At 60.8% G+C, this 20390-nt stretch overlaps 2 protein-coding genes across 2 annotated transcripts; both read right to left on the bottom strand.

The window, feature by feature from the left end:
• Positions 1-3334: 3334 nt before the first annotated feature.
• On the bottom strand, positions 3335-7678 carry VWA1 (von Willebrand factor A domain containing 1). The gene is given in 4 exon segments (XM_021690004.2): positions 3335-3711; positions 3714-4123; positions 5823-6380; positions 7513-7678. Coding segments are annotated over 4 exon segments (1383 nt in total). The 5' UTR covers positions 7586-7678; the 3' UTR covers positions 3335-3369.
• A 7454-nt stretch (positions 7679-15132) lies between these two features.
• TMEM88B (transmembrane protein 88B) lies at positions 15133-16518 on the bottom strand. Its single transcript, XM_044913804.1, has 2 exons — positions 16243-16518; positions 15133-15390 (listed from the first exon to the last, which is right to left on the bottom strand). The coding sequence occupies exons 1-2, from the start codon at positions 16516-16518 to the stop codon at positions 15133-15135; spliced, it is 534 nt and encodes a 177-aa protein (XP_044769739.1).
• Between the last annotated feature and the right edge of the window lie 3872 nt (positions 16519-20390).

The raw sequence follows: 20390 nt of genomic DNA, 5'->3' as shown, positions 1-20390 counted from the left end.
AGGGCTCCTGCAGCTCTTCCCTGCCTTCGGCTCAGGTCATGATCCCAGAGTACTGGGATCCTGGAGGTCTCCTCCAGAGAGTCAGAAGAGGTAATGAGGGCTTAGAGTGCTGAGCCCTCAGACGTGCTACCTTGGGCCCAGGACTGGAGAGTGACTCAGGACTGAGCCCAGAGCTCACTACCCCTCCAGTCTTGTCTTCCCGAGTAGCATATGCTTCTAGGTAGGCAGTTGCCTACTGAGATGCCCTGGCCTGCTGTTCTCTCCCCCGTGGGTCCATCTCACAACCAGGACAGCCCCACAGATGAGTGCACAGGCACTCAGCTGCCCCCACCTGGCTGGCAGGAGACACACCGAGCACTGGCCTACCCTTCCCACAACAAAAGCAGGGGCAGATGCAGTCTGGACAGACCTTGGAAGCAGTGTCCTCTGAAGCCATGGCCCCTGAGGAAGGTGTGTTCTCAGAGGGGCTGTGAGTGGGCACTCGCCGCGTGATGTAACCTCTCGCTTTCCTTGTCTTAACCAGAAGCAGCCACAGCCCTTTCTGATTTTCACGTCTGCGTCAGAAGCTCACAGTGCCACGTATCACTTCACACGGAGTGACATGTGTGAGTCCCTGCAGGTGGCAGCCTGCGGGGGTGTGGGGGAAGGCCAGGACAGAACTTTCCTGGAGGTTGTTCCCAGACATGGCCCAGACTTACCAACCTTTAAGAGTTGCCTGCGTGGCTCAGTCAGTTGAGGGTCTGACTCTTGATTTCGGCTCAGGTCGTGATCTCAGGATCGTGGGATGGAGTCCCCGCATCCTGCTCCGTGCTCAGTGTGGAGTCTGCTGGAGATTCTCCCTCTCCCTCTGCCTCTCCCCACCCTGTGCACGTGCTCGCTCTCAAATAAATAAATCTTAAGGAAAAAAAAAGTTGCCTAGAACAGTGCAAAGGGCAGCACTTCCAAGGTAAGGGTTTCCAGAAGAGGCATTCCTTGGCACAGAAGTGGGGGCTCCTTTCCCTGCCCTCAGCATCCAGCAGTGATGAGCTGAAGCTGGAGCCTCTTCCAGGGAGTAGGGCCATGTGTCTTTGGCCACTCTGTCCTCGCTTGGGATTGTAGGTATGTTTGGGGGAAGGAGCTCATCTGTCTCAAGTGCATGACTGAGCCATTAGGAAAGCACCTGCCAGTATTCTCTTGCTTTTTCTCTTGCCGCCCGCATAGCACTCTGCAGGCTGGACTGAGAGGCTCTGTGGAAGGGGGACCTTTCCAGGTGCCTAATGGGCTTGGACCTACAGGTACCCTGGGCATCAGGGTGGGGCACACTGGCCTGCACATGGGGAGTTCTGATCAGCCTTGGGGAAGGTCTCCCTCTCCGGTCGATGCTGCCTAGACCCTGTTGTTCACATCCACCAGCCTAGGGAGGGGTCTGCCGACTGTGGGCTGCCGGCTAACCACCGGTCAGGGGGTAAGCAGATGCCCGCAGTGGTAGAGGCCACACAGGCCACTCGGCTTCCCTGGGCCTGATTCCCCAGGGGTTGTGGGGACACGTAGGGGAAACCCAACGCCCACTCAGCAGTGCCTCCCTACCCTCTGACCAAGTCTGGCCTGGCCCGGCACTACCAGGGGACCCTGGACCCACCACCTTAGCCCCCCTGCCCACTCCGCCTGCTCTGGTCACACAGGGCAGGAGCCCTTTGTCTCCCATGCCGTTGTCACATAAGCAGATGGTGGGCTCGTGCACTGCTGGCCCCCACAAATGTTCAGTACACTAGACTAGTGTGGTGCAGGCCTTAGGTGCTTAGGGAGCCATGTGATTCTTGGGAGTCTGGTCCTTGAAAAACGGTGGCAGGCCAGCTCGATTGAAGGCTGCCCCCAAACACATGCCACAAAACCCGAGTGGGCAAACTGAGAACACTGTCAGGGACTTGAAGACCACCTCTCTCAACCCTGCAGTTTGCTTGGGTTAGGGTGTCCATTTCCCACTAGCAGGCGGCGGGCGAGTCCAACTGCTGCTGAGGGAGTGGTCTTGCCAGCAGAGGGCGCCACAGCCCCACCCCTGATCTGAAGGCGGTGGTGGGGACAGCCCTGCACAGCCAGGTCCCCGTCTCTGCCTCTGGCAACTCTGCTCCAAAGCGCGGAGTCCCACCCACAGAAACGGCCAGGGCCCTCTGAGGAGGAGGTGCAGATGGCAGGGTGTTCTGAGCCTCAGCACCAGGAGGGGCTCGGCTCCCCTCCCCTTCCCCAGCACCAGCTGCAGAACACTGGCTTTCCGTCTGGGAGCTTTCACAGGGCTGGAGTGTTGGGATGGAGTAAAGCACTCTGAGACTGCAGAGCTCAGTTTACATCTAATTTACTGTATTTTAAAGTCTGGGGTGTTAGTGGGGAAGAGGCAAAGTGAGCACGGAGTTGGTGCAGACGGGAGTACATACATGCCTTGACGGGGCTGAGGGACAGCAGGTACTGCCCTTAGGACTCGTCTGGTGGCCCCAGTAGAGCAGTGGTGACAGGAGGTGGGGTCAGAAGATGCTGTAGAGAATCGCTGGGGTGAACCCACCCAGGGGAACCTTGTTTGTCCCTGCCCATGCATGGAAGCTCCCCCCACCCAGAAGCAGGGGAGGCTCCCTGTGAGTGCAAGCCTTGGGGCTTGCAGGGGCAAGGAGCCCTCCCGTCTCCAGGGTCCTGTTCCTCCAGGAAGGTGCCATCTGCATCCCTGTGGCTGTAGCTGGACCCAGCTGGGTCCTGGGCAGGAAGGCAGGGCCACTGTCCCCAGCAGGCCAACTGAACACCCTGGTAAAGACCACCTTTCTGCTGACCCAGCTGCTGAGCACCACCATCGACCTGCCACCACAACGCCCTGACCTTTTCCAGATCCTGTCCCCCCGGGAAGCCTTTGGAACCCAGCCGGAGCCAGCTCCCGCCCTTCCCCCATCCACCTTCCACCCACATCTAGGACCTGAGGCCGCAGGGACGCAGCGCGGCCAGCCGGACCAAGCCCTCTCAGACCGATGCCAGCCCTTGCCACCAGAGGGACTGGGCCTTCACACAAGTGAGAGGTCCAGCCGCTCCGCTCAGCTGCCTCCTGTCCTGCGCTCGAGGCCAGTCCTGCATCTGATGTTCTCAGCCCGCCCCAGACTCCCTGTCCATCTTCCTGCTAATTCCTGCCCAAAGGACAGCACCGCGTGTCCAGCTCTGGGCCCGGGCAGGGCAGGGGGTCGCGATGGCCGGGGAGTCAGGCGAGCCCTGTGTCCTAGAAGGCAGACGCCCGAGCAGGGAGCCCTCCGCCGCCGCAGGAGAGTTCGGGGGGGGGGGTTCGGACGGAGTCGCCGCGGGGCAAGGCCCAGGTTTTGGCGGTGGGGAGAAGGGGGCCCTCGGGTGGGCGGGGCGGCCGGCTCACGGCTCCCGGCCCCCGGCCCCCTGCGGCTGGGGGCGCGGGGCGCGGCTGCGCTCGCCGTCGGGCGTGCAGGCCTTGGCCGACAGCGCTCTCTCGTGGCCCGAGCGGAAGGCTGCCGTCACGGTCACCAGGTAGGCGGTGCTGGGCGCCAGGCCCTGCAGCGTGGTGCTGTTGCGGCCCGCCGGCACCTCCACGCGCTGCGCCGCCCCGCCCAGCAGCGGCCCGTACTGCACGTGGTAGCCGAGCACGGCGGCCGGGCCCAGCGCCGGCGCCCAGCTCACGCGCAGGCTGCGCGGCCTGGCATGCGAGATGACGATGCGCTCCGGCCCGGCCTCCTCTGCGGGGGGGGTGGGGGAAGCGCGCGCCTGAGCGGAGTGGGGGCGCGGCCTCCGTCTGGCCCCGCCCCGCCCCGCCCCAGCCGGTCGCCCGCGGCACCCCACCCCCCGCCCAGCCCGCCCTCCGCGCCCCGCTCACCCCGCAGCGTGTGCACCCGCAGGTGCTGCGGCCTCACGAGGTGAACGTTGGACTCGGGCACCAGCGCCACCTCGTATTCGGTGTCAGGGTCGAGGCTGACCCAGGCCCAGCCCGTGGCGTTCCCCGGCAGCTGCTGGCGACGCACGGTCCCTGGCTCGGCGCTGGGCGTCAGCTCCAACACGTAGTAGCCAGAGTCTGCGGTCAGCAGGGGCGGCCAGGCCAGGCGGAAGCCGCTGGACGTGACCTCAGAGGCACGGAGCTGCTGTGGCCGCATCGCGTCTGCGGGTGGTGCAGGGGGTCAGGTCTCCTCTCGCCCAGCCTGGGGCCCTGACTGACGGGGCAGGGAGACGTGGGGAACAGCCCAGGTTCCGCCGCCCCAGCAGTGCTAATGATAACACGAACCGGTGACAGGGCTGGGGTTAGGAAAAGAGTGCAGTCGCCCACTTGGGACTCCATCAGGTGCTTCCTTGCCTGCCTCAGCTGCAAACCCAGACAGGTGAGGAGCTATAATGGCCACTTCCCACCACTCCAGTGGCCCCTCAAAGGTGGTGTCTGAGAACAGAGGACCAGCCACCCTCCTTAGCCCGAGGGGCCCGCACAGAGTGTGGGGTCAGCTCAGCTCCGGACAGTCAAGGCAAAGGGGCACCAGTGCAGCCAGAAGATGGGAGGCTCTGGGTGGGGGGACACCCTGGGGAGTGATGACGGGGCAACTCCAGGAGTAGCTGGATGTGGGGTCACAGTACCACCTGCCTCAGGTTTCTAGGAGGAGGGCTCCAGAGTGGGACCCCCAAGTGTGCATTACTCCTGAGCCCATGACACCACATGGCCATGTAAGTGACCACGCAAGTAGGTAAGGTTGATAAATGTCTGGGCAGCGTTATGCCCATCGGGATCTTGATGCTTCCTTATTGAATGCTGGGTGCTCCAGCTGTCAGCCTGGCACTCATTCTCCTACGCATCCCCCATATTCAGACCCCACCCCACCCCTATCCCAGGAGCCCCCACCCTACTGCCTCACTGCCCTGCAGCCTTGGGTTCTTCCTGTCCAGCTGCTGCCCTTCCTCCTGCTGTCCCCTCCAGGCTCAGCCACAGTGGTTGACTCAGGGGCCACCAGGGGCCAGGCGTCCCTGGGGGAAACCTTTGGAAGGACCCTCTACCTTTCTGCAATCCACAGTCCAACCCCTTCCGGTTTGGGGTGGATGATTAACCCACAGGCAGAATTCAGGAAGAACCCTGGGGTTAGTGGCATTTTTCAGTGAATAGAGCCGGCTGAGCCGGTAATCAGGCCCTTCATCTCCAGCCCCTCCCACCGTGAGGTTTGGCTGGGGATGGGGGGTGCCGGGGTGGTCTGTAAGAAAGTTGGTGGGGAGCTGCTAGCCCCTGCAGTGGGCCCTCCCTGGTCCAGCCTCCTCTCTAGCAATTCCCAAAAACACCACTGGTGCAAACCCACTCCCACTCCTCTGACTGTCTCTACCCCTAGGGTGGTAGGGCCCGAGCGCTGTGGGAGGCAATCCTAGCCCATCCCGACCTGGCTCTCTCACCCCCAGGCATGGTAGCACCTGACACATACAGGAGCCTGTGCTGTCCATCTGCAGAGTCCTCAGGCTTGGACCCTCCCCCTCTTCCTCTCCATTTAACCACATCCCACCAGAGGCAGCCCCTTGGTCTCTCGGCCCACTCCAGGCCCTCCACTCTGGGGTGGTGCTGTCAGCAGGGAACCCCACCTGGAGATGTTTACTCAGGCCTGGCCCTCTGTCCCACTACAGCCCAGGCAGTGGGGCCTACAGGGCACACAGCTGGAGTGCGTCCCTGGAGGATGCACAGAGAAGCCATGTGTGTTGCCTCCCTGCCGGACCCCCACGAAGTGCCACTGGCCCCGGAGCCCTGGCCCCTGCTACAGGCACTCGAGTACCTCTCCCCGCACCTCTTCCGAGGTTCCTTGCTGGGGTCCCCCCAGGCCCTGCCTCTTCTCACCTACCCAGAATGGATCCCCTCAGCTCCTGGGCAATGATGTGCAGGTCATCCACATCCACAAAGTGTAGGTGCTTCTCAGCGGGGGCCGAGGCGGCAGCAGACAGCTCCAGGAGGTTGCCCTGGCCAGTACTGACGATGAAGACAGTAACACCCAGGTCCTTCAGCTCCTGCATGGGGGGTCCCACGGGGTCGCTGGAGCCGCCGTCTGTCACCCACACCAGCACCTTGGGCACCCCTGGCCGGGCCCCCGCCACCTCCGCAAACAGCTGCTCCTTGGCGTAAGCCAGCGCCAGGCCAGCGTTGGTGTCACCCATGCGCTGGGCTGCAGCACGTACGGCATCCTGGACAGCCTCGCCTGAGCTGTGCTGGCCGAAGGGGAACTCGGTGTACGGGCGGCTGCCCACATGCACCAGGCTGGCACGCAGAGCCCCAGGACCCAGGGGCAGCAGGCCCACCAGGTGCCCCACAAACTCCCGAACTCGGGAGAACTCATAATGAGACACGCTGGCCGAGCTGTCCAACAGAAACAGCAGGTCCCCCTGGGGGGCCGATGCTGGGGGGCCTGGGGGAGAGGGGAGGGTTCAGCCCCAGGTGGTGGCCCCCAGACAGCCCCACACCCAGGGCAGAACCCCCAGGGTCTGAGCTTTCCCTAAGCTGGAGCTTACCCTTACCCAAGTGGGCCCTGAAAGCCTGCTCAGCCCCACGCCCAAAGGTCCTGAAGGTGGCAGCCCTGGGGGAAGGGGGAGAGGGGTCCTGAGCCAACAGTGGCCCACAGTCTCAGTGGGTTCTAACTCTGCACCCTGGTCATGTACCTGGGGTGCTCTCTGGGCTCAAGTCTCATCTGTAAAGGAGAGCCAACCCCTCTAAGCCCCTCCACCCTCCCTTTGCTCAGCAGGCTCTGTGCACGCTGGAGTCAAGGGTCCTGGCCCAGCACCCAGGAGTGTGAATGGACAGGCCTGGGTCACAGGGGGGTTGTTTGCTCAGGCTTGGCTTCAGGCCCACAGCCCAGCCTCCAGGTAAAGCAACTAGTTGTTGGGGGGGTGGGGCACAAAGCCCCTGCGGAGACTGGGAGCTGAGGGGGATAGATGAGAGGGACAGAGCATGATCACAGCCCCTCCCACAGCCCATATGGCCAGGCTGGAGTCGTGACCCCACTTACAGATGATGTCACCCCTCCTCTGGACCCATCCTCTACTCCATCTGGACCCAGGAAGCAGGTTACCTGCTGGAGCAGCTTGAGGGCCCACCAGCCCCTCCAAGGCCTTCCCCTTGCTCCCGGCACCCCAGGGGGCAAAAGGACCCCTTCCACCGCTGGGCCAAGGGCAGACAGGAGCTGGGGTGTCTCGGTTCTGATCTGTGGCTTGCGGCCTCTGTATCCTCCAATCCGGTGGGGCGACTCTAGCCTTCTTACAATCCCATCCCTCTACTAAGCGTCATCCCAAGGAGAAGGAAACTGAGGCAGGGACCTCCTCCCCGACAGACACCACCCCCTTCCTTTCCAGAGCCCCCTCCCCAACATCTGGCGCCCGCCTGACCGCCTGCGGCACCTGGGCCCGCCCACCGCAGGTGGGTGGGGTGCCCTGCGGCCGTCCCTACCCCGCGGCCGCGGGAGGGAAAGAGACTGCCCCGCGCAGGCAGCAGGGGGTAGGGGCGCCGCCCGAGCTGGAGCCCAGCCCGCCGGCCGCCTCACTCACCACGTTCGGCGCCGCTCCGCGCCAGCGCCAGCCGCAGGCTCAGGGCCAGGCTGAGCGCCGTCCAGGGCAGCATCGCGCGACGGGAAGGGGCGCGCTCGGCCTCCGCTCGCCGCTTGCTCGCTCGGGGACTGCAGGGCGCGCCGCCGCGCAGGCCGGACCCGACCCCGCCCCCGGGAGGCCCCGTCCCCGAGGCCCCGCCCCCGGTGCACACTCACCCCGCGTGCTGAGGCGCACAGACTCCGGGAGGCGGGAGGCGCGCGCGCGTAGGGACCCAGGCGGGTTGCGACACGCAGCACTCACGGGGATGCGACCGCGGCACACACGCGTGGGCGTGCACAGACACAGATACTGCAGCTTTCTTTCCTGGTTGGGAGGCTTGGGGTCCGCACTGTCTCCTGCCCCCAGCCAGGAGCAGAGCAGGGAGCTATCAAGCTGGACCATCCCCAGGCCCACCGCCCGTGACCCCTGAGTGCTAAGAGCCTCTGAAATCAGGCCCAAGGGAAACCCAGGGGTGCGACGGGGTGGGGTGACACGGAGAACAAGGTCACCCTGGCAAGGCCCAGGCCCTGGACTCACCTCTACCACAGGGCTGAGAGAGGGGTAGGTATTGGGGGCTGGACACTTAGAAAATGGGACATTGGGAGGGGCAGAGGCCTGAAGGGGAGCTTCTTGAGGGACCCAAAGCCCCCCACCCTACCGGACTTTTGGAGGAAGAGGCATATAGGAGCTGGGAATAGCTGGTTCAGGACCTGTCCAGTGTGACCATGCTGGAACTATTGTTGTCCCCATACACCCTGCCCAATGAGGGACCCAGGGCTTGACCCAAGATCCAACTCCAGGACCGACAGCAGGCCCCCAGCCCTCTGGAGGGACCCATTAGCACCAGAGGTGGCTGACTGCAGGGGGCATCCTGAGACCACTCAGGCCTTGGGGCAGATTCCCTTCCCTTGGGCAGGAGCTGAGGGTCCAGATGAGGTCTCTCACTACTTTTTCTTTTCTTTTTTAAGATTTTATTTATTTATTTGGCAGAGAGAGAGAGAGAGACAGCGAGAGAGGGAACACAAGCAGGGGGGAGTGGGAGAGGGAGAAGCAGGCTTCCCGCTGAGCAGGGAGCCCGATGCGGGGCTTGATCCCAGGCCCCCGGGACCATGACCCAAGCCGAAGGCAGGCACTTCACCAACTGAGCCACCCGGGCATCCTGAGGTCTCTCACTACTATAAGAAGACCACTGCCTTCTCCCAGCCACTACTCTGTGGAGCTGGGAGGACACAGGTCCCCCGGTGCAAGGTGGCAGGGACATCTCTGCCAGGATGTCCCCTCCCTTACCCCCTCCCCAGGAGGATGCTCAGCAGCAAGGACGGATGGGACTCAATGGTTTTCCTTCCTCCCTTTATGGCAGGTGAGGGTGAGACGCTCTGTGAGACAGGCCGGAGCTCCAACTTTGCCTAAAAAAGGAAGTGGCCCAGCCAAGCTGGAGGAGCTGGGGCAGGAACAGGCGAGGACTGTGTCCCCGCCGCCCCCACCCCCTCGAAGGGAGTCTTGGCAGTGGTGGTGCTGGCTCAGCTCCACAGACCTCAGGCCTCTGCTGGGACCAGAAACTGCCTGGTGCTTCCGCCTGAGCCCCGGTGTTGGGGGTGGGCGGCAATGGGCTTGGGCCCCTGAAGTCCAGGGTGTGCCTCCCGGGGGGCCTGGTGTGGCCCCCAGCCCCGGAGCACACCAGGCTGACCAGGACAGCTGCTGCTGCTGCTGGGGACAGTGAGTAGAGGCCATGGCCAGGCAGGCTGGGGCACCAGCCGAGAGCTGACCCGGGCAGGGGGCATTGGGGTTGAGGTACCCAGGTAAACATGTGCAAACCCTCCTTGGTTCATCCTCCCTCTCACTGGGCACCCGCTGCCAGGGGCAGGGAGCTGGGCCATGGTGGACTGCCCACTGGTAAGGCAGCGCTTTACCCCTGCTTGTCTTCCAACTCCTATGTAGCAGGCAGGCCAGTCACACTTGAGCCTGTGCAGCAGGGCTGACAGGGAAGTTTCCGTCCCTTCTGGAAAAACTGAGCGGGTCTCCTTGGCCATGACTCAGGCCCTCGAGGAAGCAGCCGCCCTCCTCCCCCCCCCCCCCCCCCCCGGCCTCTCCATCAGAGAAAGGATGAGAGGCCCGGTCTTAGGACTGGCCTGCCAGGGCCTCTGCCCAGACTTGGCTGAGCTCGGCTACGAGCCCTGGTAGAGCTCTTCCTCAGCTCTGCTCGTCATTCCTGCTGCGCATGCTGAGCTGAGCTCTCACCTGACCCCTGGGAGAGGCCCCCCACCCCCCATCTGGTCGGCTGTACTCCCCTGGCCCCCTGCTCTGCCCTGAGGCTCTCCTGCTGCAGCATCCTGGCAAGTCTCATTCCAGCGTCCTGCACTTCCCAGGGGGAGACACCGGCAAATGGAGAGTCCCCAGGGAGCGTGGGGGTCAGCCAGGAGTGTAATAGTCAGGGTCAGGGCTGCGCTTGAGGCAGACGCCAGAGGAAGCACAAATATAATTGTCCGGAAGCCTCCTCTCAGAAGAAAGACAGGCTGGGAGGCTGGGGGGGTTGAGAAGGACAGAGGCAGCCAGGATACAGCAGGCCCTGCCCACCCGCCCTCTCCCTCCCCCAGGTCCAGCCCCTGCCTTGGCCCAGTCTGAGAGCCCCAGAGCATCACTTCCTGGCACTGGCCCACCCCACCCGCTGCTTCACAGGCAGGTGGAGGGGGTTCCGTGAAACCCAGGGACATTGCTCTCCGAAGGCACTGCCCCTGCCCCCACAGGGTCCACAGGAACACTCCCTCCTCCGCACAGTCCGGGCCTCTGCAGAGAAGAAGGGCCTTTTGTCCCTAGCTCACTGTGGTCATGTTGACCCTAGGGAAAAGGGCAGCTCCCGGGGCCTCTGACCCCAGCCTGAGGGCACTCTGGGCCCGAGGAGCAGAGCAGTGTGGGTCCCCACCCTCACCCGGTGGGGTGCCCTGTGCCGCTGTTTTTTTATGTGTTTGTACCTACATATGCAACCTTGCACGTGCTGGGGGACACAGAAACAGGAACAGGGGTTGCTGTGGTCCTGAGGCGGGGTGTGGGGCAAGCCGGAGGCTCCCAGAACCCACCCACAACAGTAAGGGGGGCAGAGGGAGGGGGTGGCCAGAGCAGCAGGGCCCAGAGGCCCCTTCTGCCACCCACCCAGCTGCCACACCCACGTGTCCTTCTAGATTCCACCTGCCTGTTTGTGGTCAGGGACATGCCAGCACCTAAGGGACCAGGCCTGAGGGTCTGGAGGTCCTGTTATCTCACTCCCCAGGAGCCCAGGCCTGCCCCCTGTGATCCCAGAGCTGGCAACAGCAGGGTGGGCAGCCTGGGTGTGGGGTGGGTACCACCCTGTCTGCATCCATCCCATTAGGTCTCTGCTGCGGTCAGCCACATGCCAGATTCTGCTCTGGGGACACGCAGACACCCTGTCCTCTGAGGGCTGCCAGGCTGGATGGGGGGCAAGCAGTGGTGTGCTTGCCAAGATGTGGGTCTACTTATTTTCCCTGACAAGGGTGAGGCCATGTCAGACCAGGTGGGCACGAGCTACAGGAAGTGCCAAGACCCGAGGGTGGAAGCTGGCCGGTGTGTCGGGACAGTAAGGAGGCCTGGGGGGCAGAGGGGGTGGGGCAGGTTGTGGGGTTTTCATGGGGGAGGCAAGGGCCCGTGATGTGTGCAGGGGCAGGGTGATGCCTGGGGGCTGATGCCAGGTGTCTAAGGGGCCCCTAGGTAGCTGCTGTCTTAGGTAGATCCTAATGGACAGGGGGCGGGAGGCAGAAAGGGAGGCCAGCATCCAGACCCCTGTTTCTGGCCTGTGCAGAGACCTGAATAGTGTGTCCCTCCTGAGGTGGGACCCCTGCTCTGGTTCCCTCTGCTGGAAACTTCTGTAACAGGGAGATGATCATCACACCCAGCCCCAGCCCCAGGCAGGGTCCAGACCAGTTTGGATTGTTAAGTAGAGACTAGGGAGGAACAGACCAGTGTCAACACCTTGGTGGGGAGCTCCCCAGAGGTCAAGGTAGGGCCCAGGGGGCAGGGGGGAGGAACTTAGCCCTCAGAGCCAGCACTAGGCACTGCCTATTGCTACCCAATTCACCCACCCAGCTCAGCTGCAGTCCAGCACCCCTTGCCTAGCCCGCATGCCTGGATGGGGGCAGGGCTTACACCAGGTGGGTGGCTGGGGGGAATGAACTGGCCAAATCTCCTGGACGCCTACTAGCTGCCACCAGTGTCTGAGGGTGCGCCTGCAGACACCTGAGCTCCCATCCCAGGAAATACTTTGTGAATGAATAAATGACCTCAGGCAGGTCAAGGAACCTTACAGAGCCCAATCTCCCCATCTGTGGGGTTGGGACAATGTCTCTGCCTGGAGTGTTAGGGGAAGCAGACAGAGGGATGCATGCACACAAACACGCAGTGCACACACACATAGGCACACGCACACAAACATGCACTCTGGAGACCCCCCCATGACCAGGCACACTTACAGGCTAGGGGCCTGGGCACCTGGGAAAAAAGCATTTGTTGCCCAAAGTAGAGATTTCTGCCTGCCCCACCAGTAACTCAGTGCCTCTGCCCTTGACTTTCCTGACTGGCCCTCTAAAAGCAGACCAACAGGCCCCTTCTGTTAACCCCCTACGGCCCCCCACAGGTGCTCCTTTTGTGAGTGGGTGGGGCAGAGCTGGGGCTGAAAGCAGGTCATCCCTGGGGTCAGCTAGAGGCCATGCAGAGCCCCGGGGCAGGCCTGAGAAATTGGGACACACCTTAGGAGCCCTTGAGGCTCTGGCAGCTGAGCTCTCCACCAAGGCCTCCCCCCACATCAGGCCCAGCTGTTGTTTTGATGACTCTGGGGCCAGGCGGATCCTCAGGAGAGTCCTCATCTTCGAAGCCTGGCCAGAGCCTGCCCAACCTTGGGCAGGAGGGGAAGGAAGGCGGCTTTAGACCAGGGGAAGATATCCTTGGGCGCTGGGCGGCCAGCCAGGCTCCTGTCTGACTGGGCGCAGACAAATGGAAAACCCCAAGAACTCCTGTGGGATCTGAGCCAGCCACACACCGGGTCTGCTCAAGGCCACGGAATGAGCCTGAGCCCTGAGCCCTGATCTTTGGGCACATCTGAGTCCTGATCCTACTGGTCACACACAGAGCCCTGATGGCAAAATAGTATGCTAGATCCTTTAAAAGGCCTTTCATTTACCCCTAATTCTGGACAAATTACAAGAAACACTTTTTTTTTAAGTAATTTGGGGGCACCTGGTTGGTTCAGTTGGTAAAGTGTCTGCCTTTGGCTCAGGTCCTGGGATGGGCCAAGTCAGGCTCTCTGTTCAGCGGGGAGCATGCTCCTCCTTCTAGCTTGTGCTCTCGCTCCCTATCTCAATCTCTCTCAAATAAATAAAATCTTTTAAAAAAATAAATAAAAGCAAATACCTTTATAAAAAAAATAATCTGGGGGCGCCTGGGTGGCTCAGTCATTAAGCGTCTGCTTTCAGCTCAGGTCATGATCCCAGGGTCCTTGGATGGAGCCCCGCATCGGGCTCCCTGCTCAGCGGGAGGCCTGCTTCTCCCTCTCCCACTCCCCTTGCTTGTGTTCCCTCTCTCACTGTCTCTCTCTCTCTGTCAAATAAATAAATAAAATCTTCAAAAAAAAATGTATTTCTTGGGGCACCTGACTGGCTCAAGTCGGTAGAGCATATGACTTTTTTTTTTTTTAAGATTTTATTTGACAGGGCGCCTGGGTGGCTCAGTTGGTTAAGCGACTGCCTTCGGCTCAGGTCATGATCCTGGTGTCCCGGGATCGAGTCCCGCATCGGGCTCCCTGCTCGGCAGGGAGTCTGCTCCTCCCTCTGACCCTCCCCCCTCTCATGTGCTCTCTCTCTCATTCTCTCTCTCTCAAATAAATAAATAAATAAAATCTTTAAAAAAAAAAAAAAAGATTTTATTTGACAGAGAGAGAGAGACAGTGAGAGAGGGAACACAAGCAGGGGAGTGGAAGAAGGAGAAGCAGGCTTCCCGCTGGGAGCAGGGAGCCCGATGTGGGGCTCGATCCCAGGACCCTGGGACCATGACCTGAGCCGAAGGCAGACGCTTAATGACTGAGCCACCCAGGTGCCCAAGAAATACATTTTTAATACACTGCTGGGCTTACGAGGAAGTAAATATCTTCAAGGCTCCCCCAAAATTAAAAACACTAAGAATAAATAAAGAAAGAAACAGAAGGGTAATGAACAGAAACCCAGGAAGATGAAAGGAAACAGGTGGGATAGCAGGGAGGCCCCTCTACACAGGGATGGAGAGGCGAACTTGCAATTATGAAAGCCCACAAAGGACCCGAGCAGGGCCCAGGTAGGGCATGCCTTGCAGAGGGAATCCTTCCTGGAGGGATGTGTCCTCAGGATGTTCACAGGTATGGGGTGACAGTGTGAAATGAGCATCCCTTCAAAGAAACAATATACTATTAGTGAGAATCATCAGAAACAACAAATAATAGATTTGGACACCCTCCCCCAAAGAGTAAGAAACTGGAATTTTTAGGTACAGAATATAAAATAACTATATGTGAAATGCTCAAGAAATTGAAGCAAAACTGGGATCCAAAAATCGAACATGCACGGAGACCATCAAAAATGATGAGATTTGAATAAGAAACAAGTATAACTTTTAGATATGATAATAACTTAAAATTAAATGAGCACATTAATTGGCAAATTAGACACAATCCAATAATTAGTGAAACCTGAAGAAGATGAAGAAATTGCCCAGAATGCAGCACAGAGTTGGGGAGATGGAAATACAAAAGAGAGGCCAGCGGACACTGGGAGCGAAGGGGAAAAGATGCTCCCGAAAAAGAATGAACGGGAGGCCAACTTGGAGAGGTAACGGTTGAGAATTCTCCGGAACTGATGAAGGATAGGGATCTGTAGGAACAGGAAATACCGTATATACCAAATGGATGAATAAGAACATATCCACAACTAGAAACATGCTTAAAGCCAAAGATGGGAAAAGACAGAGATCTTAAAATTATCCAGAGAGAACAGACTTGAGTTAACCTGTCCAACCTGTCTAGATGCTAGCCCGGGTCACAAGCTGGGCCCGCAACCCCATCCCAGGCTGAGCCCTGCAAGGCCTGGGGCTGCTGGCCATTGCTGAGCTTCTGGAATCATGTTCTTCCCGGGCAAGTCTCGCCACTTCTGGAACCCTCTGGAGGCCCTCTGACTGACCACACAAGGGGCCCGTAGGTCTGCGGACAGAAGCCGGGAAGGCCCCCTTTCTCTGAGCCTGGCCGGGCGCCCCTTCTCTGAGAGGCATCTCCCTCCTCCCTGGGGGCTTCCCAGCCCCTCCGCATCAGAGGGGACTGCGGGGGCGGGGAGACCTTGGGGAAAGGGGGACCTCGGTTCGGGGGAGTCTGGTGCCATCTCGCGGCCACTCGAAGCACTGCGTACGAAGCCCCGAGGTATGCCCGCGATTTTGGAGGACAGAACCTGGACGCAGACCCCGAGCTCGCAGGCCGGGGGCTCTCTTAGGGGGCGGGGGGAGGAGTTCGGGGGCCTTCCCGGATTTGGGATTCTTGTCCTTTGGAGAGGCCTCTGGGGCTCACACCCAGGCGCAGAGCTGCTCCTCCCCGTCGGCGTGGTGTCCCACTCGCCCACGGTCGCTGAACCCCGGGTGGCGGCGGGGCCCAGGGGTCCAAGTTGGGGGTAGCAGCGTGAGGAGGCGCCGGGCCAGGCGGGTGCGGGCGGCCGAGGCAAGCACGAGCAGCGGAGGCAGCGAGAGGAAGCCGAGGACGATGAGCGCCGCGGAGCCTCTGTCCGAGAGGAGCGCGCGGCACGCGGGGCGGGGTGCCGGGTGAACCTGGGGGCGAGGCGAGCGGTCGGGCAGGGCCGGGAGCGGCCCGGGGGCGGGAGTAGGTGGAGCCGGCGGGGCGCGTGGCCGGTGCGACCCTGCGGGGTGGGGCCTGGGCGCGGGTCTGAGGGCTGGCGGGGCCCGGCGCTTCTGAGCCGAGAATGGGAGATCCGGGGCCCAAGCGGCAGACGGCCGGACTAGGGGTCCTTTGAGGGAGGCTCAGAAACTTGCTCCCCGTTTGTCCCATCCCGGCTTTACCTCCCGTCTGTGCTCTCCTGGGGCCCTTCCCTATGTCGGCATCTGACCTCGCGTCCTACGTGCCGCTCTCCGATGGCGCCACCTTCTCTCCCGCGGCCCCGCCTCATGCCCACAGAAGGAGGACCCGGGGCACGTCTGCCCACGCGCCCCTTCCTTAGACCAAGCCATAGCCCGTTCCACACGGGGAAAGCCAGCCCAGGGCAGGAGGCGTCTCCGAGGGGCCGCGGGGACGGGCAGGGGTGGTGCACTGGAGAACTTGGGCAGTATCACACCTTCTCCCACCTTGGCTTTATCTCGTCTTGGAACGCCCCTCCTCTTCCCACCATGCCCAGCTGTCCAGGCCCTGGTGGCCCTTGGTACAAGGCTAGGCGGCCTCGCAAGGGGAGGGAGCTGTCCGCTCCAGCGGCAAACAAAAGCCCTTCTTTTGCTGTGGCTGGGGGGGGGGGTGCTTGGCAGAAGAAGGGGCTTTCCAGGGAGGGGCACATATGTCTCTGGGGACAAGGGGGCCATGTTGAAAGGGTGAGACTCACCTACAGCCCCAGGGCCCTGCGCTTCTGCAGGAGCCCCCCCCCCCCCCCCCCCCCCCCCCGGGGTTTACCTCACCCTTGAGTGGCACAGGAATCCCAGGTACACGATGGCCGCCGCCGGCAGCAGCACCATCAGGAACACGGCGGCGGGCAACAGCAGGTGCAGCAGGAGCCCCGCCAGGGCCTGGCCGGGCAGCAACAGGGTCCCGAAGCCTTGGACAGCCAGGCCTACCCACCCTGGGGACATCAGGGCTGAGGCCTGGCAGTCAGGAAGTCTTCCTGGCAGCATGGGTGCTGTGTCGGAAGCGCCCCCTCCCTCATCCTCCTCCGTCTCCTTCTCCTGTTCACTCATGTTCTCCGGGCAACAGGCCTGGTGGGTTCCCAGAGGTAGCCAGACGGCAGGACCTAGGTCCCCAGGTCAGACTCCCACCCAGACCCCAGCAACCATCGTGGACCCAGACGGAGGACAGCACCCTGGCCCCAGTAGGTCCAGCTCTGACCCTCGGTCTCCAGGGCCACACCGCTGCCTCAGTTTCCCCTGTTGCCAGGCTGGGCCTCTCTCTGCCAGGCGACTGCAGCTCCAGCCCTGGTCAGTCTCCCCATCCAGCTCCTGTGTGTTCTGGTCAGGGCTTGCACAGCTGTCCTGGCACTGGGGCCCTCCTCCCTCCTGGTCCCGCCCTCTGCCCCGCTTCCCGCTCCCCCACACAACGACTTCATTTCATAGGTCTTGACATTGACAGCGGCCCCATCAGTTGCTGCTGTGTTGAGGTGGCCACTCACCACACTTCCCCGCCTTAGTCCCTGCTGGTGCTCTCATCCCCAAACCCGGCCTTTCTGAGCCTCAGTAAAACAGGGAAAACACTGGGTGCCTGGACTGTAGGGCTGTTGAGAGGGCATGTGAGCAATGCATGTGAAGTGTTTACTGCAGGACTCAGCACACAGTAGGTGCTCAATAATAGCAGCTACGATGACAAGCATCCTTTGTGTTGGAGTCTCATCCATCCTGAAAACAGTGGGAGCATGCACTCTGTTATTTCAACCGGGGAGAAAGCATTCCCCGATCTTCCGTAAACCCCAACTAATTTCCCCAAATATTACTGAAATGCTCTTAACTCCTATCAGATGTTAGGTTTTTCTTGCATAGCACTTGGCATCTTATTTATTTTTTTTAAAGATTTTATTTATTTGACAGAGAGAGAAGCACTTGGCACTTTAAACACCACTTACATAACTAGCTGACACTTGGAGTAGGTTGCCTGTGAGCTGAATGAACAAGCTGTGCGGCATCAGATACGAACGTCTCCCTTTCACACCTTCTCCCACCATTGGCTTTATCACGCCCACCTTTTCTTCTAACATTTTCCAGCGCGTAAATTCCCTTCAGACACATCCGAATGGGGGATGGCAGCGATCGTGCACAGTGGGTTTAAGGAATGCAAGCCTAAGTCAGGCCCCTGTGAGGACGTGAGCTGAGGCTCCCTGCAGCACATGCCAAGCCCTGTTGCCCGACACACATACACGATTTAATTTTCACCGGCACACACGTATCCAGGTCTCATAGTAGCTGCTGATTTATTCAGATAATGAACTTAGGGCAGAAAATGATATGGACCTATCATTTGCACCTGGACAGGTGGCCAGGTGCAAATGATAATGTTCAGGTGCACAGTTCAGGTGGAGAGGGTGCCGGTCTAATCTCCTAAGCTCCAGTCTCTGCTCAGGTCCCTCTTGCATTCATTTGCTCATGCAGTCAACACTCGCTGAGCTCCCTCAGCGTGCCAGGACTGCTCCGGGCTCTGTGGACTCAATGGTAAAGGGGGCCAGTGTGGGCCTCTGCTCCGTGTGGGTGCCCTGACAGGCCTGCATGGTTCCATCGTTGAGTGAGCTGCCACGCTCCAGGCTGTGGCAGAAGGGGGAGGACGGCCACGCAGCTGGCTCTCACGGACTTCTGCTCCAGGAAGGCGGTTTCTAGGCTTCCCTGGCTCTCAGGAGCTAGGAGAGTTTCCCTTGGGCCTCCCAGGGCGCAGTGAAGCATGGAAGTCGCAGCAACAGCCCCTCTGTCTCCCCACCCTCACCCCTGCCGTTGTCAAGGGAGTCAGGGAACGGACAGCTTTGCTCTCTTGCTTTTGCTGGCTACTTAGGTCGTAAACTGTGCTCATCCACCCAGATCATGTTGCTTCCTTACCCGCTGAATCTGTCAGCCTGTGTGGTGTGTCCTCATGGAGCTTTCATTCTAGAAGAGGAAGGCAAGCATTTAAAAATAGAGTAGATACTTGGGACGCCTGGGTGGCTCAGTCGGTTGGGCGTCTGCCTTTGGATCAGGTGATCCCAGGATTCTGGAATCGAGTCCCGTGTTGGGCTCCCTGCTCAGCGGGGGGGTGGGGTGGGGGGTGGGGAGCAGGGAGCCTCCCCCCTGCTTCTCCCCCTGCCTGCCGCTCTCCCTGCTTGTGCTCCCGCTCTCTGACAAATAAATAAGTAAAAACCTTCATTTAATTTTAATTAATTAATTATATTTGACACAAAGAGACAGCGCACAAGCAGGGTGAGCAGCAGAGGGAGAAGCAGGCTCTCTGCTGAGCAGGGAGCCCGATGCAGGGCTCGATCCCAGGACCCTGGGATCACGACCTGAGCGGAAGGCAGACGCTTAATGACTGAGCCACCCAGGCACCCCGGGGAGGTGACATTTGAACAGAGTGACTGAGGCTCATGGATAGAGTCCATGTGGCTTAGGGGTGAGATGGGGCCACTCAGCCCCTTGCCAGAGACCCACCCTCTGGATCTGGCACCTGGAAAGGCTGCTCTCTAGGGAGGTGGGGGAAAGGTCAAGGTTCACCTGCCCCTCTAGAGCGGGTGTGTGTGTGTTGTGTGACAGGGTAGGGCCCTCAGGACACCTCATCCCTGCGAGTGTATGTGCGGGGATGGGGGGCTGAGGGGGCTGGGAAAGGCATGACCACCCAAAGCCATGTTGCCTCCCAGCGGACAGTGACAAGAGGCAGCTGGACAGGGGCAGGCTGCAGGGGATGGCTATACCCCCTTCTCCTGTCTGGGTTCTGGACAGGTGGCCTTACCCAGGGACTGGGGATGGTAAGGTACCCTCGGGGTCAGGGTCCCAGAATCCAGGTGACCAATCCTGGAGGCCTTACTCAGGCCCCCTTCTTTTTTTTTTTTTTTTTAAAGATTTTATTTATTTATTTGAGAGGGAGAGAATGAGAGAGAGCACATGAGGGGGGGGAGGGTCAGAGGGCAAAGCAGACTCCCCGCCGAGCAGGGAGCCCGACGCGGGACTCGATCCCGGGACTCCAGGATCATGACCTGAGCTGAAGGCAGTCGCTTAACCGACTGAGCCACCCAGGCGCCCTCAGGCCCCCTTCTGAAGTACCACTTCCCTTCCTCTAGACTTGGCTCTCCTCTCTTTGCCTGACTCCCTCCTTCCAGTGTTCAGGCAAGGCTCTGCCCCTTTCACAGCCTCTGCTGAGTTGCCTCAACCTACCCCAAGGGGCTTCCTACTCTCCATAGGGTCACCCAGGTTGCCTGGCATCCATGGTAAATCTCCTGTCCTGGCGTGGCATCTGCTTGTGGGGGAGGGGTCCCACTTACCCTGTTCATCTCCCCAGCCTGGAATCAGGAGAGAAGCCAAGCTCCAGCCCCAGCAGGGACAGGAGTGGGGGTGAGGAGCAGGGCCTGAGGGAGGGACCCAGGGGAAGGCACGTGTGTGCCTCTCGGGGGCAAGTCATGGCACGTCAAAGGCTGTGGGCCTGTTTCTGCCTGCCTGGCCTTTGTCTCCCAGGAGGGAGGCCAAGCCAGGAGCCCTGGCTGTTGGCAGGGGAGGAAAGGTGCTGGGGCAGGGGCTGTTGCCAGCCCACAGGGTGTCCCTTTAAGTTGCTGGGTAAACAGTGCCTGGCCCAGGAGTCTGCACTGCTCTCCCTACCCCATGGCTGCAGTCCCAGCCTTCTAGCCCTCTGGAAGCAGACAGCCCCACCTCCACACTTTCAGAAGGCCTCCATGAGAGGGCTACCAGGCTGTGGCTTGCCCGGGAACGACGTGGAGAGGACCCCCAACTGGAGGACAGAGCCCCAGGGTGGACTCCCCCTTGGGGTAACTAGGAGTTAAACCCTCCAGAAGGCTCAGTGGTAGTCGGGTCCCCTGAGGAGATGGGGGGGGGGGGGGCAGCTCATATTGGCTGGGGACACATGGGCTGGGGATGGCCAGGGGCCTCCAGTATCC

The sequence above is a fragment of the Neomonachus schauinslandi genome, chromosome 4 (assembly GCF_002201575.2).
Source record: "Neomonachus schauinslandi chromosome 4, ASM220157v2, whole genome shotgun sequence".
Classification (NCBI taxonomy): Eukaryota; Metazoa; Chordata; class Mammalia; order Carnivora; family Phocidae; genus Neomonachus; species Neomonachus schauinslandi.
The sequence above is the reverse complement of the archived record's forward strand: the minus strand, read 5'-3'. Positions and strand labels throughout refer to the sequence as shown.